General features: G+C 37.9%; 1 protein-coding gene across 1 annotated transcript in view; it reads left to right on the top strand.

Annotated features, from left to right (window-relative positions):
* HSPH1 (heat shock 105kDa/110kDa protein 1) overlaps positions 1 to 15,357 on the top strand; it is a 26,521-nt gene extending 11,164 nt beyond the window's left edge. The window contains exons 7-19 of the mRNA XM_014548534.1: positions 1,106 to 1,239; positions 1,723 to 1,967; positions 2,751 to 2,979; positions 4,143 to 4,249; positions 4,492 to 4,625; positions 6,489 to 6,697; positions 8,207 to 8,338; positions 10,847 to 10,984; positions 11,905 to 12,030; positions 12,840 to 12,947; positions 13,049 to 13,168; positions 13,370 to 13,531; positions 14,465 to 15,357. Of these exons, the coding sequence (XP_014404020.1) occupies positions 1,106 to 1,239; positions 1,723 to 1,967; positions 2,751 to 2,979; positions 4,143 to 4,249; positions 4,492 to 4,625; positions 6,489 to 6,697; positions 8,207 to 8,338; positions 10,847 to 10,984; positions 11,905 to 12,030; positions 12,840 to 12,947; positions 13,049 to 13,168; positions 13,370 to 13,531; positions 14,465 to 14,674 (2,054 nt within the window). The 3' untranslated portion in view covers positions 14,675 to 15,357. The remainder of the gene's footprint in view (positions 1 to 1,105; positions 1,240 to 1,722; positions 1,968 to 2,750; positions 2,980 to 4,142; positions 4,250 to 4,491; positions 4,626 to 6,488; positions 6,698 to 8,206; positions 8,339 to 10,846; positions 10,985 to 11,904; positions 12,031 to 12,839; positions 12,948 to 13,048; positions 13,169 to 13,369; positions 13,532 to 14,464) is intronic.
* The last annotated feature ends 1,031 nt before the right edge of the window (positions 15,358 to 16,388 follow it).

The following is a 16,388-nucleotide window of genomic DNA, read 5'->3' as shown; positions in this document are numbered from 1 at the left end:
AGTGCACAAATTTTTGTGCACCGGGCCTCTAGTCTATTATATAAAATGCTAAGTGTCCGTCCATCTGACTGGTAGCTATGACACGCACTGACCACCAGGGGGCAGATGCTCAATGCAGGAGCTTGCATGACGCACACTGGCCATTTTAAAATAAACGGCAAACACTCGGCTTCCCTCAAGTGGGACACAGGCCCTGCCACCACCCCGGAGCGACACCCCACCAAATTGCAGCCAACGCTGCTAAGACCCCATGGCGCAAAATGTGGCCCCCAGCCCAGCCCATCCTGGACACTGTTGCTGTGGGCACCGGGTAATGATGTCATGTTGTGTAGCCTGGCTTCCTCTCCCTAGCGACTAGCCTCCTTGGAGTTTCTTCAGCCCAGGAACACAACTTGCTTTATAGCCAGGTGCAAACATTTCACAGTTTAACCAAATGTTTGTGAAGCGTTTTCATGTGCCTCATCTCATTTGATCCTCACAAAAGCCCTGAAGTAGGTAGATATGAGACTTGGTGGAATCCTATTTTCTTTTCCTTAGCTGGAAAACGGAGATTTACAAAGCTTTGAAACTTGAGCTGACTGAAAGCAAGAAATGGTGGACCTTGAAAATGACTTCAGGTTTTCTCACTGCACAGAATATAGTCAAACACTGCTGCAGTTAAATATTTTACCCTTTGTTCTCCCTGTGAGATTTACAATAATAATCTGCTTCGTGTTGATATTTACTGCTGTGTTGCTGACAATTACCAGAAAGAGAAGTTGGGGTGCTTCACTGGGCTGGGAAAAGTTTAGCTAAATCAGAAAGAAGGTCTAATTAAGCAAGTTTATTCTGTATCTATAAAAAGCTAAGTTGACTCGCACATGCGATACATATAAAGCTTTCGCTGGCGCCAATCAGATGCGTGTGTTTCGATCTGTCATTGTCGATCATGAATTTGGTTGACACTTCTATTACAGAGAAAGGACGAATAGCAATATTAAAATATTTCTCCTAATTAATTTCCTTTCAATGTGCACGATTTTGTGCACCGGGACACTAGTTATAACAGTGACATTCCTAAGAAAACTTGAATGAAAGAATTGAAATTCAGTTAATTTTTTTGTAGTTGCTTTGAACTTTGGAATTTATAAGCCCGATCTCCCAGGCCTGGATGAGAAACCTCGGATAGTGGTTTTTGTTGACATGGGACACTCAGCTCTTCAGGTCTCTGCCTGTGCCTTTAACAAGGGGAAATTGAAGGTAAAGTAAAAAATGGGAATTAAGTGACCAAAACCTATTAAATGTTATATTTGTCATTACCTTAAACTACTGAGCTTCTTGACTATGGTCTTCTTGGAAATGAAGAGTGTTGGGTAATGGTATGAATAAAGAATTGTTCCCAAAGATGATGGCTCAGCATACTCTAATGCAGTGGTCGCCAGCCGGTGGTCTGCGGACGTCTGCGAGGTCCAAAAGGTTGGAGACCACTGCTCTAATGTTCTTGTTTAGGGAAGAAAAGCTTTTTCAGGTCATCTGTGTAATCATTAAAGATCAAAGCTATCTTAGAGATTCAGTATTTCATTTGAATTTTAGTTATATTTCTCCTAACTGACTTGGATTTCACGTTGTCATTTAGATAGAATATTGAGCCTATTAATCTTCAGTTGTTTGAGTAGGAATGTTTAACGTTGTAGTAAAAAAATATGATTGAAAATAACCAGGTTGTTGTTTTAACTAAATTAGGTACTGGGAACAGCTTTTGATCCTTTCTTGGGAGGAAAAAACTTTGATGAAAAGTTAGTAGAACATTTTTGTGCAGAATTTAAAACTAAGTACAAGTTGGATGCAAAATCCAAAATTCGAGCCCTTCTTCGTCTGTATCAAGAGTGTGAGAAATTGAAAAAGCTAATGAGCTCCAACAGTATGGACCTGCCTCTAAGCATTGAGTGTTTCATGAATGACAAGGACGTGATGGGAAAGATGAACAGGTGCGTTCTGAAATCTGCTAGAGTAAATAGGAAGAGCTCTGACTGGCTTAGAGCCCAGGGGTTGGTTCTGACTGGAGTGCTGTGTGTCTTGGCCCTCAGTTGTGCACTGCCTGCTGGATAGACTGTGAACCCCCTTACAGCGAGGGGCACTTCTGCAAAGATCTGATGAAAGTCTTTTCGGTATTTTCCACTTTTTAGTACTTCTGGGCCAGTAATTGAATCATGGTTTCACCAAATATTTTACAGAAATATTTTTAAATCAGTGGAAATATGCCCTGGCCGGTTTGGCTCAGTGGATAGAGCATAGACCTGCGGACTCAAGGGTCCCAGGTTCGATTCCGGTCAAGGGCATGTACCTTGGTTGCGGGCACATCCCCAGTGGGGAGTGTGCAGGAGGCAGCTGATCGATGTTTCTAACTCTCTATCCCTCTCCCTTCCTCTCTGTAAAAAAATCAATAAAATATATTTTTAAAAAATCAGTGGAAATAAATAGAGTAATGAGAATTGGATCACAGAAATCATTTAGGAGTAGAATGTCAATCTTTATGTAAAAGTGATTTTTCCAGTGATACCTTGTAGAACTGATTTTTCTCTTCTACCCCCTTTCTGCACCTGTTTCATATGTTTATATTTTTTAAAAGTTGCAAATTACAAGAGTTAAACTTGTGTGATTAAAAAAAAAATGAAATTCACCAGGTTGATAACGTTTATTATTTTAAAACAAGATATTGGCCTTTAGGTAATTTTTCTAAGACTTAAAAAGTGTTCCTCTTACTCACTAAGGGCACAATTTGAAGAACTCTGTGCTGAACTCCTGCAAAAGATAGAAGTTCCCCTTCATTCACTGATGGAACAGACTCAGCTCAGAGTAGAAGATGTGAGTGCTGTTGAGATCACTGGAGGCACTACGCGAATTCCAGCTGTGAAAGAAAAAATTGCCAGATTCTTTGGAAAAGATGTTAGCACAACACTCAATGCAGATGAAGCAGTTGCCAGAGGCTGTGCACTGCAGGTATGTTTCCTAAGCCCTTCTCTTGCTCTCATGCCATAACCTCTTCTACCTCATTGTATCATGGTGTGCCTTATTAGATATCACAGGGGAGTTATTTTTAAGTAAGTCCATAAGGCTACAGGGAGAAGAGGATCTTCAAATGTAGACGATCAGGAAATTTAAAGGACTACAGAACCAGTGTTTCTCAAACGGGATGAGAAACTACTGGCATGATTCTGGGGTGTCACAGAAAATGGCTGTTTTGCAGAAATTAGCTGCAGGGTGTTGGGGGTCACAGTTGTTACAAAGCACATAGGAGGGAATTTGAATGGCAATGTGGTGTAATGTAGAATTGATGTGGGGCGAAGTTTGCAGGGTAAGGGTATTTGTTAACTGTTTTTAGGAAACAGCTGCTCCCCCTCCAAATGGCTTTTAACCTGCTTATCAGGTAAGAAGGCAGCTCAGAGGCCTGATGTTTGACAAAGCAAAAACACCAAATCTAGAAGTCAGTGATTTTAAAAAATTAATACTAGTTTATATTTAGGACATTATAGTCAAATAGTTTTAACTAAAGTTTCAAGTTAATATGCTTGAGTTTTGATCTGGTTAGCATAGGTTTTTTTATTTACGTAATATATTTTTATTGATTTCAGAGAGGAAGGGAGAGGGAGAGAGAGATAGAAACATCAATGATGACAGAGAATCATTGATTGGCTGCCTCTTGCCAGCCCCACAGTGGGGATTGAGCACTTGACCGGAATCGAACCCAGGACCCTTCAGTCCACAGGCCGACACTCTATCCACTGAGCCAAACCAGCTAGGTTAGCATAGTTTTTTGTTTTGTATAAAGCAAGAGATTCTATGGAGAAAGGTATTTAGATGGACTACCCTTTAAAACTTAAAAGAAGGAAAGAATTTGTAGCTGCTTATTACTGGTTATCTATTGTATCATCAGGAACCATCGTGGGGTTTTTGTTTTAGTTTTTTCCTTGAGGATGGGGTATGCCTCCTTAGCCAACTAATTCCCAGAAACCTGAGAAGTTTTTATAGTTGACATATACTGTCAGCAAGTTTGAATTTGAATTTAAACCTATTCATCCAGTTTGAATTGAGTTTTGTTAAAAGGTGAGTGGAATTATTCGTGTACTCGTGATAATTCTTCCTTTCTATCTTTCTTTTTGAAGTGTGCAATCCTGTCTCCAGCATTTAAAGTTAGAGAGTTTTCCATCATAGATACAGTTCCTTTTCCCATATCTCTGGTCTGGAGCCACGATTCAGAAGTCACTGAAGGGTATGTATCAGAAAATAACTTTAAGGTAATGTGATTTAATATAAAAGAATGACTTTTATGCTAGTGTGTCTAATTAATCTAACTGGGATTTTTCAACAGCCAAACCTATCAAAGTATTTCTGTCATTTTGGTGTTATAAATGGTGAGATAGACTTGATACAGACTTTGGAATGTTCCTGTTCTGTTTATGTAGCACAATAAGCTTAAGTACTTGACATAATGACTGCCTTTCCTTCTTCCAGTGTTCACGAAGTGTTCAGTCGAAACCATGCTGCTCCCTTCTCCAAAGTTCTCACCTTTTTTAGAAGCGGACCTTTTGAACTGGAAGCTTTCTATTCTGATCCTCAAGGAGTTCCATATCCAGAAGCAAAAATAGGTAAAGCAATTAACTGTATTTACATGCACAAACTTGAAATTTTTTCATATTCTTAGCAGTGTTGAGTGGAACATAATTCCAAGTGAAGGCCATTTTCAATTTAGGATGGAGAAATCTTTGTTTATTGATGAATAAACTAGCCTACAGAGGTAAAATGACTTGCTAGTTAGTGCTGCTGTTACTTCTAAGGATCTATATTTAAGAACACATACGCATTGTTCCTCTTCTGATATCATTTATATTTAAGGAATTACCACCTAATTCCAATATAAAACCTGGCTTAGCAACCATTGAGCTACTTCTCAAATGTACTTACATATTTTAAAAAGTACATCTTTATTGGTACATTTTTCTTGGAGAGGCTTGACACTATACATCTGTTTTGACCCACAGTAACTCTAGAAATCTGTGGGAGAGCCTCAGACATCTTCCTAAGCCCACAACCCAGGCATGTGCCCTGATTGGGAATTGAACCGTGAACCTCCTGGTTTTATAGGTTGACACTCAACCACTGAGCCACACCCACACCCGCCAGGCATAACTGCTGTTCTTTAAATGGGTCTTAATGGCAATCATTTCCTGAACTAGTGAATTAATCATTAACGAAGGTCTATTCCAACATCTCACACTGTAACTTTCTTGTGTTTGTGTAGATAGCACCTTAAATACATGGCTGTTCAATACCATAGTGCCTTGCACATAGTATGTTCACACTACAAGCATAAAAAGGTCAAGTAAATTGCAGCTGGTCACACAGGATTGGAGCCCAGATTATCTAGGTCAGAGTCAGCATTCAACTCCTCCTCAGTAGTGCTCTGGAACTACTCTGTTGTGCATAATAATTTCAAGCTTTGATAAAGGTTTTAGGTCACCTTACCTATTTAAAAACCTAGAAAACTGTTTTGATTATTCAATCAGAAAGAATGTATTCCCTGAAAGCCCTAGAGCAGTGGTTCTCAACCTTGGCTGCACATTCGAATCACCTGGAAATCTTTTTAAAATCCTGATTTCTGGGCCTCATCCTCCGAAAATTCTGTTTCTTTGATATGGGGTGGGGCCACATTAATAACAAAGAAACAATTTCCGGAGGATGAGGCCCAGAAGTCAGGATTTTAAAAAGATTCCCAGGTGATTTGAATGTGCAGCCAAGGCTGAGAACCACTGTCCTATAGGATGAAAATGCAGCATGGCCTGATAACATTCAGCCTTTCACTTGCTGATGGATTTTCACCTGTAGTTTGTGCTCACCTGCCTGGAGAAGTAGGGTAAGAGGAGGTAGTGACTACTGGTCATTATTAGTGTTTTACACATAGTGGCTGGGTCATAAATGTTAAATAAAAACCATCACAAATGTGTTCTTGGCCTTTGGACATTTCACAGCATATTAAGATTAAGCCCAAATATTATAATTATACTGGAGACTTGTCTATTTTAAGAGGTTATGCTTATAGTATACATTAAAAGGCTTAAGTCTAATACAGTTGGTAAAGTGGGAGGTTAAATCTAATACAGTTCCAAAATGGCGAGGTTTTGGAATAGCAGTACTTTGAAGCTTTAAGTTCTTAGAAGCCTATGTGTTTTTTTTAAGACTTTTTTTTTTTTTTTGGTTTTTAAAGAAGGGAGGGAGAGGGAGAAACATCGATGTGAGAGTGAAACATCAGTTGGCTGCCTCCTGCTGACCCCCTACTAGGGATCTAGCCTGTAACCCAGGCATGTGCCCTGACCGGGAATCGAACTGGCAGCTTTTTGGTGCAAAGGATGTAGCCCAACCAACTGAGCCATACCAGCCAGGGCGAAGAAGCCTTTATCTTCTTTACAGAGATGTAGATTTAGTTTTTAAATTGTCAATTTATTTTTATTTAGGTCGCTTCATAGTTCAGAATGTTTCTGCACAGAAAGATGGAGAAAAATCGAGAGTGAAAGTGAAAGTGCGAGTCAACACCCATGGCATTTTCACCATCTCTACAGCGTCTATGGTGGAGAAAGTCCCTGCTGAGAACAGTGAGCTGCCTTCTGTTGAAGCAGATGTAGAGTGTCAGAACCAGAGACCTCCAGAAAACCCAGAGGCTGAGGTAAGTGTGGATGAACCTTTGAGTTTGAATACATAGTTAAGTTAATCCTAATCTATAAGAGAAGGGTTAAAATAGGTTTTGCTTAATTTTGGTTAGCTTTTTGGATAATCATGATAATTAGCAGTTGCTATATGATGTTCATATATAGCCTGGAATGTGGTGAATTATGATTAATTTGAACTGGCATATGACAATGGAGTAATTTCTTTACATTATTTTTTTAAAAAACATAGACCACATATTGTGAAGTCAAATGTTGGCTGGTGATTAAGGAGAAAAAAAAAAAACTACTACAAAAACTATTTGGTGAAATATATACCAAATATTAAAGTTGATTTTTTTTTTAATATCACGATTGGTTTTGGCAATTTAGAACTTACTTGCTTTTTTTTTCATGGTTTGCTGTATTGTGGGAGGAAGGAAGAGAAGTGTTTCTACAGCACAGAAAGTTGTTACTGCTCATCTTCTTAATTTAGCCTTCCTTTAGCATGAGTGCTAACAGAGGACCTTTCAGAAACTTTAAAATAGAGCAACTATTAAGTTTACTTCTGGGTAATAATCAGAAATCGCTTAAATGAGGGGGCAGGCAGTATAGTGTTTTAGTTAAGATATGACAATAGTGGTCAGAGACCTCTGGAACACGTAGGAACATTAGTATCTGAGCCTTAGTGTTGTTCTCATGTAGAAAATCTTCAGTACAATGAGTAAAATGACCAGGGCCGTGTACTTTCTCATTTGGTTACAAACACCATTGTTCTAATGCCTGTTGTGTCAGTCTTAGGACCTTCTGGACATATCAGGAGTGCCTGGCTTCTGAACACTTTTTTAAAAAAATATAGACCACATATTGTGAAGTCAAATGTTTGGTGATTAAGCCTTAGAATCTCAAAGCTCTGACAGAAAGGAGAGTCTTGAGGGTGGGGCAGGAAGGATTGAAGTCACTACCGTGTGGCATATATGGTAATCTCTAATCTGAGATCATTTGGTTGTAACTGGTCAGACGACAAGCGTGGGGACAGAGGGTCTGCGTGTCTATGAGCTGTCATGATGAGCCCCTGAATAACTGATGGTTGGCTCTTTCATGTAACTGTTCAGTTCATTGAAAAGGAGATGTCCACATGCATGATGGCTCCTGGTGAAATTAGGTTTTGGAAGCTTTTCTCCGGGACAGGCCTGGGGTAAACCTATTTCCTTTGCTTTTGAGAGTCAATATCTGTACAAGGCTAGGTGGAAGTTTCTTAAAAGAGAGTTATTGTCATCACATCAATCAAAATGCCTACTATTTGTGTTATTTAACTATATGAAGTGCTGTCATTCGAATAATTTTTATGGATTTAAAATTTCAAAGAAGTTTTCAGATATTTTGTGTTCATTTTGCTTTTATCCAGTGTCTTTCCCCACCTGTTAAGATTTCAGAAATTGAACATACTGTCTCGGGTACCCTGTAACCTTTACATTTTCCAAGTACACCTGCTTTCTACATCCTTTGTGCCTGGGCTTTCATTTCAGAAAAATGTCCAGCAAGACAGCAGTGAAGCTGGAACACAGCCCCAGGTACAAACTGATGGTCAACAGACCTCACAGTCTCCCCCTTCACCTGAACTTACCTCAGAAGAGAACAAAACCCCAGATGCTGACAAAGTGAGTGATACTTCTAGTTCAATCCATTGGACAATGTTGCAACATGTGATCATTAATAATATTAAATCTGCAGTTTCAAGAGCAAGCACCAAATTGTCTTATTTAGTCTAAGTAGGATTTTTTTCTCCTGTTGATTTTCCATGTATTTTTCAACTAAAACCAGCTGAAGGTACTTAAGCTCAACTAAGGGAATTGAATATCCTGCTTTAGACCTGAAGGCTTCTCTTGGTTTATTGCCGCACCAAGCAACAAGAGACAAACACGTAGCATTGGTTGTCTTCTCTAGTGCCAAAGGTACCTGTGAAGAGCAGGGCTGTGTGATTCGTTTCCACTTGAATTAGTCTTATAATAAATACATGGGCTACAAGAGTCTAGTAAACTTTCTCCTCCTTTTAAATCACCTGTCAAATTTGAATAAATTAATTAGGATGATCTGGAAATAACCAGATTGCTTTCAAAGTAATTGTTCTTTTGCCCTGTTTCCACAGCATGTGTTGGAAGCTAAATTAAATAGTTGTATTGTGTCCCTTTAAAAATGTCGTTTTCTAATCAAACCTTTAAATTTCATGGTCAGATGAATATTAGAAAGTTTCCTTTGTCTCCATATCACTCTGTGCTTTTCAGAAAGCAAGCAAGTTGTACGCAAATTATTAACCTTCCATTAGTGGTTTGGTTTTCTCATTGTAAGTGTAGAATTCTTTACTCTTGATGAATTACAGGATTGTTCATTGGTGTCAAAATACATTTTACACTTGGTGGAAGTTTCCAGTTATGAATGTCCTTGTGTCCTGATTGCTCCTGTGGGGGTCCCGATGTGAAACATAGGTCCTGGTTCTGGTTTCTGAAAGCCTTCCTTGTTTTCTCCTGCTGGAGTTAATGATGCCAGTGGAGCAGCACTGCTTTGTTTGTAGTAACAGCTCCTTGATTTTAGCGTCACTCCCCTCACTCACTTTGACATTAACTGATGGTGCTGATAATGTTGATACCTGTCTGGAACATGCCATTGGTAGCGCCTCATGCTCTTAGCTATAAGAGGAAGCACTAGCATCAGGCCCTTTGGAACATTCTCACACACCTCCTCGGAGGGTTCCTTGTTCATGCCACGTCAAATGCCATGTTGTGATAAAATTGGTCTTGTCAGTAGTTGGTTTAATGTTGTATTGCCAGATACTCTTAACTGCCAGACATAGACTATCATCCAATCGTTTCCCAAACATCTGTTGTTTTCGTGTTTTGCTAAGTGTAGATATCAACTGATCCATTTGTCTTTCTTGTGGTCATGCCCCCAGAGGGTGCACAAAATATTGGAGAGCTCTCCTGTGCACTAGAGGGAGGAAGACAGAGAGAGTATAGGCAGACTGACTGGGTCATTGCTACTGACACAGCTTACAGCAGTTCAGAGGTGTGGGATTTCTAAGGAGCACTGAAATAGAAGTCTGGGAAACAAAAGTTCTCATCCCATCTCTGTCTTTGTAATTTTAGGCAAATCGTTGAACCTTTTTCAAGTTCCATTTTTTTCTATAAACTGCCTAGAATTTTAATATCCTAATAGCTCCCCAAAGTTATCCATTGGCAGAGCTTTCTGTGACCCATGGGCTGGTTCTCTTCCTACTTGACCAAACCAGCCAACCAGAGTACATGTGATATATCTCCTGGTTATCTTCCAGTCTATTTTCTACTTGTGCAAGTGGGAACCTGCAGAATTGGAAATACACAGAAAAGACTTGGAATTGGAAAATTAAAGGCCATAGGAGATGCTTACTTCTTTAGCCCTGTATTTAAATATTTTGAAAAATCTACAATAAATTATTAGCAGTAGCTGCATCGTTCTATTTGCTATTTTAAAAGACTCTTATTTCTTGACCATGGGGAGTTGCTTATGAGAAGTAATATGACTCAGAGGCAGGTAGTAGGGATAGGGATATATGTATATATACAGACAGATACATGTGTGTAATCTCCAAATTCAGTAGGACATTTTGAAAGGCACTCATCAGTGTGGTGCTAATTGTAATCAAGGCAGGTATAATACTGGGACCTAAGGACTTAGGTACTACGTATGTATATATTACAGAGATAGTGTTGACCCTAACATTGCGAGCATTGGTCAGTCTGCAGTTATTGTCAGATTCTAGACTATAATATAAAGATGCAGCAATTTAATAATATTTTTGACTCTTCAGAGTCACAAACATTGCTTAAAGGGATGAGAAGATAAAGTCCAATGGAGAAAAGCTTTAGCAGGGGAGATTAAGTTTAATATGAAAAGAGAAATGTATGGGTGAATTCTCAAATGAGAGTGTGGCATGCTTACGTGTCATTGCAGCCCTGTTTAAAAACAGGCGGGTGGAAATCAGATAAGCTTATACCTACTTCTAACTTCATAGTTGTGGGGATTTTATTTTTGCCTATGTCATCAAGTATGATAAGGAGTTTTATTTGTTTTGTTTTTCAAGGATTCTTTAAGAATTTCTTTTTTCTTTTTTTTTTTTTACCCCGCTTCCCAAGGCAAATGAAAAGAAAGTTGACCAGCCTCCAGAAGCTAAAAAACCCAAAATCAAGGTAGTGAATGTGGAGCTACCTGTTGAGGCCAACTTGGTCTATCAGCTGGGGAGAGACCTGCTTAATATGTACATTGAAACAGAGGTAGGTACTTCCAATAAATACTTTTATTTTAGAATATATTTAGTTGTTTGGCCCTATTGTCCATATTTCTAATAAATGGCTGTAATCCTGATCAGTATCCCAAGTTTTATACAGTTTTAGAGATAGGATGAAACCAAAATCAATGGCTTTTCAGTTTATTTTCTTATTGATTAATTTTAGAGAGAGAAATATTGATTTGTTGTTCCACTTATTTATGCATTCATTGGTTGATTCTTGTATGTGCCCTGGCCTGGGGATCGAACCCGCAACCTCCGCATGTTAGGATGATTCTCCAGCTAACTGAGCTATCTGGTGAGGGCTTCATTAAAATTTTTAAACAAATATTATGTTTTTTCATCTTTATAACAAAAGAGATCTATACCATTCTGCTTGGTATAAAACTGATTCCAAGTCCTTATAAAGAAATTGGATGCCAGTATTTTCTAGCACTGGGCACAGTACAATTTGTATTTTAGGCCACATTGACTATTTCTGTTAAAACATGTACTTTTCCATAGAGTGTGTGAGATAATTAAGATTCATTTTTTCTGTACTCAGATAGGAACACTGTGTTTAGAAATTTAACAATAAATATAAGTAATTTATCCTTGATTTTCAAATATGGCAGAGTGGTCTGATCATTATCTATTGGTCAGTATTAATCCCAAGATGAGATAACCATGTAACTCCATAAAAGAAAACAAAATAAAAGCCATGAATTGTTTTTTTCCCCTTAGTATTAAATCTCAAATGAGAAAGTTATGTAATTTTTTTTATATAATGTTAGAAAATGAAGAACTTTGTAGGGTTGTTGTAAGAGTTTTATGAGGTATAATTTAGAACTGTTAATACTAATTTTTTTGGTACAATTTGTTACAGATAACAGAAAGCTGGAATTAACCTTTTCTGTTCCCTGACAGGGTAAGATGATAATGCAGGATAAATTGGAGAAGGAAAGAAACGATGCTAAAAACGCAGTGGAGGAATATGTGTATGAGTTCCGGGATAAGCTCTGCGGACCATATGAAAAATTCATCTGTGAGCAGGTATGTTTAGAGTCTGGTTTTTATTCAGCTATAAAGTATTTATTATCAAACTTAGCTTTGAACCTCTACTAGATTATGTAATAAGCTTTTTGGAAACAAAACAACTTAAAGTAGAAATTGTATAAACAAAACCCCAGAGAGAGGCTCACTAGTGGTGTACAATTTTTCTATCTAGCTAATACCAATGATTCTTTAGTTTTTACCATTCACAGTTACAGAGGCTTAAAAGATAAATGGAAAGCCCTTGCTTTCAGAGACCTCAAAAAAAATTTTTTTATGACTAGCTTGCTCTTATTGTTTATCCCAAAAATCTTGTTTATCCATTCATTCCAAAGTTTATCAGCCCCCATTCTCCTTAGCCCTTGTCTAAGCTCTCAAAGTCAGTAGGCTTCTGAGTATATCCCAGAAGCACAATTGTGAAAGATGGGACTTGGGGAAAAAAATGGCTAGATATCTAGGATGGTTGAAGGATTAATTCTAAAGTTAAAAGAATTTAATCTTAGGAGTCTATTTTAGTCCTAAGATTTTTGTGATAGTTCAGTTCTCATCTCTGCCCTAACATTTCCTAAATTGGTTATGGTGGTGATTCTGAGATAGAGATAGCCCAAACCTAAGGCTAGAATAGCAGCACATAGTTTATATGAGTTGGGTAGGAGGGGCTGATGGTAGAGTATGTTGCTCCTTCATACTTTTTAATGAGGAGAATCCAGTTGACCCATGTGCCTTTCTTGAAATGAGAGCAGATACTTCATGTTTAACATTTCTGAATGTGACTCTTCATCATGTTGGTTCTCATGTTTCACATACAGGACCATCAAAAATTTTTGCAACTGCTCACCAAGACTGAGGACTGGCTCTATGAGGAAGGAGAAGACCAAGCAAAACAAGCCTATGTGGACAAGTTAGAAGAATTAATGGTAGGCCCTTCTTTCCCCTCTGAAAGCGGTGCCTGTGGTTTAGACTATAGACTTTTAAAATATGATGATGAGAAATACTAATTTGTTACATTTGGTTTTAGAAAATTGGCACGCCAATTAAAGTTCGATTTCAAGAAGCTGAGGAACGGCCAAAAGCATTTGAAGAACTAGGTCAGAGGCTGCAGCACTATGCCAAGATAGCAGCCGACTTCAGAAAGAGCGTAAGTATTTATGCACCAGAAAGAGGGGACTGCAGGTTTTAATCAGCTAATAGTGAAGTTGAGGAACCTTTAGGGTGAACAGATGATGTTCTTAAATTAGAAATTTGTTCTTGGTATTTGAACTTCATAGAAAATTTTGTCAAGTTTGTTATCAATGTTAAATACTTAACTCTGCTGAATGGCCATGCTTTCTCCATTCAGGATGAAAAATATAACCATATTGATGAGTCAGAAATGAAAAAGGTCGAGAAATCCGTGAATGAAGTGATGGAGTGGATGAATAACGTCATGAATGAACAGGCTAGAAAGAGTCTCGATCAGGATCCAGTTATACGTGCTCAGGAAATTAAAGCAAAAATAAGGGTGAGTGTTATTGTCTATTCATTGCTGTGTTTTCTTAGGGGCTCAAGTTACAATCACTTGAACCCTGAACATGGCCATTTTTCCCATAAGTCTTTCACCTCCTCCTGACCAAAACCAGATTTCTTGGTTTATAATTGATATCACAAAATTTAGAAGACTTTATAAGTATCTGTTAAATTTTCATTTTATTCATTTAGCTCAACAAATTGTATTTGTTCAGCCACGTGTCAGTCATTGTACCAGGTGCTAGACTTCCAGTGTACAAAGGAAGTCCCTGCCCTGCTAGTGTGAAGAAGACTTGACAGTAAACACGTATGGCAGTATTTGAGATGGTTTATAAAGTGCCAGTGATACAAATAAGAGGTAGAAGGGGTTAGGAAATTCTGGACAGTGGAGGGGACCCAAGTAAGGGTTTTAACAGGGAAGGCTTTGCCAAGTGCCTGAGGTTTGAAGGAAGTTGAGGGGAAAAAGAAAACGGGGAACTGCCTTCTGTCTGGAAGGATTTTCAGACGCAGTAAAGATTACGGAAACGTAAGCCTTTGAAGTCAGTGGGCTACAATGAATTTCAGCTCTTAGGGGTTTTTTTGTTTTTGGGGTGGTTTTTTTTTTTGAGGCAAAGTTACTTTACCTCAGTGAACCATTTTCCTTTTCCATCAGTGGGTATCATAATTCCTACCTTTTAATACTATTGCAAAGATTATAATGTATGAATGCTTAGCAAGTCCATGAGACATCATAGGATAGTATTCACTTCTCTTTGATCAGGCTTCAAGCTATAGTTTTGAGCAAGTGTAATGAGTAAATGGTATTCTTTGAGGTAAGTGTAATTGGAGTTGGTAGAAAAGTATTGGTTCAAGCATGTAGGAAAGTAATTGAAAATGAACTAGATGGATCTGAGTCAGTCTGATTACTAGCTTTGTTTTTGTTTTTTAGGAGTTGACTAATACCTGTGAACCTGTTGTAACACAACCCAAACCAAAAATCGAATCACCCAAACTGGAAAGAACTCCAAATGGCCCAAATACTGATAAAAAGGAAGGCGATTTAGATCAAGGCAAAAATAATTTTGGTGCTGAACCTCCACATCAGAATGGTGAATGTTACCCTAATGAGAAGAGTTCCATTAATATGGACTTGGACTAGATAACATTAAATTGGCTTCATCCTTTAATTAATAAAATATTTTTGCCATAGTATGTGACTCTACATAACATACTGAGACTATTTATATTTTCTTTTTTAAGAATGTTTAGAACTTTTGTGTACTATATGGAAAAAGGAAAAGCTTACGTCTGTAGTCTTTATGATCCTAAAAGGGAAAATTGCCTTGGTAACTTTCAGATTCCTGTGGAATTGTGAATTCATACTAAGCTTCTGTGCTATATTACCATTTGCATCACTGAGGATGAAATTGACTTGTCTTTTGGAAAAGCTAAAACAAACTACTGCTTGTTCAAGAGGGCTGTGGGTAAAATCATTAAGCATTTGTTCTTGCCAAGGTAGTTTTCTTGCATCTTGCTCTCCATTTCAGCATGTGTGTGGATGTTTTAAACAATACAATCTGATTTCACAAGGGCTTTCTAAAATTCTGTCCAATAGAAGATGACTTTTTGCTTTGATATTATTAAAATGCATTGAGTAATGCAAGCGCTAGTGAAATGTGTTAGCAGCATGCAGAACATATCTTTCAAATGTTATCACTTGTTACACAGTGCACTGTCAAGTGGAGGTGTCAGATGGAAGAAATGTAGGATCTGTGTGTTACCGGTATTGTAAAGTCTTTTATGAGCTTTAAAATAAAGTTCATCTATGGTGTCATTTCTAAACGGTTTTGTCACTGACTTAAAAATGGGGTTGGGGAGAGTGGTATAAACTATTAGAAATGAAGTCACTGTGAAAATCACTGTTTCTTTTTTGCTGTTTATATATGCTACCTCTTTGCTAACCGAAAATGACTTTCTGCTGATAGAAAAGTAGCATATGTTTAATCACATTTAAAAATTTAAAACTATTTAGTTGAACATAATTTAGAATCCACCACCCAGAAAAAAGCATTAACTCTTGTTGCCTATCTTCGAAGCCTTCTAATGACAGGGGTCTGTGTCAGTGTGGGTATTATGTTACAGTGTTGTATAGTCCGCTGTCTAAAACTATCCCAGGCAAATAAGTGAATACAGGGGCGGGCAACGTAGGTTTACAGTTCCTAAGGAAAAAAACGTGGAGGTTATGATTATTACAATAGCTTCATTGACGCTTGTGTATCTACTTTTGCACACCCCATATAATGTGTTAAAACTTTACTGATGTGCTGAATTCCATTCAATTAAAGACATACATAAAGTATTTTTACCAATCCCAGTATTGGTGGATTTAGGTGTTCCCCAAGTTTTTCCTATTCTAAATAATGCTGCAATAAACCTTATCTGGTTTTTATTGTCTAAGGAGGAAATTGAAGTATTGGGACTGGAGTGAGGAGTAGGGGTGATAACGACTAACCAAAGTTTAATACTTAACCCATGATCACAGGGGAAGTATCAGAGTTGGGAACGAACTTGGACACTTCAATGTTAACTAAACCCACACTCCAAGTGCACACTTCATTTGTGTGTCTGGTGTGGACTTCATCATTTTAAATTTGTTTGCCTCATAGAACTGAATATTCTATGCATTCTCATTTGTAAATGTGGAATGTTGATCTTATATAACATGTTAAGAATCTTAACTGCTTGTCACTATTCAAACATTCTTCCCCACTTTGTAATTTCTTTTAACTTTTATCATTTAGAAGCCTTGAATTTTGTAATCTGTCTCTTACAGTTTTTCTAATGCTCCCTAATGCATACTAATATATACTCAG

This window comes from Myotis brandtii, unplaced genomic scaffold (genome assembly GCF_000412655.1).
Source record: "Myotis brandtii unplaced genomic scaffold, ASM41265v1 scaffold513, whole genome shotgun sequence".
Taxonomy (NCBI): domain Eukaryota; kingdom Metazoa; phylum Chordata; class Mammalia; order Chiroptera; family Vespertilionidae; genus Myotis; species Myotis brandtii.
Note: the sequence above shows the minus strand (reverse complement) of the source record. Positions and strands in the feature narration are given on the sequence as shown.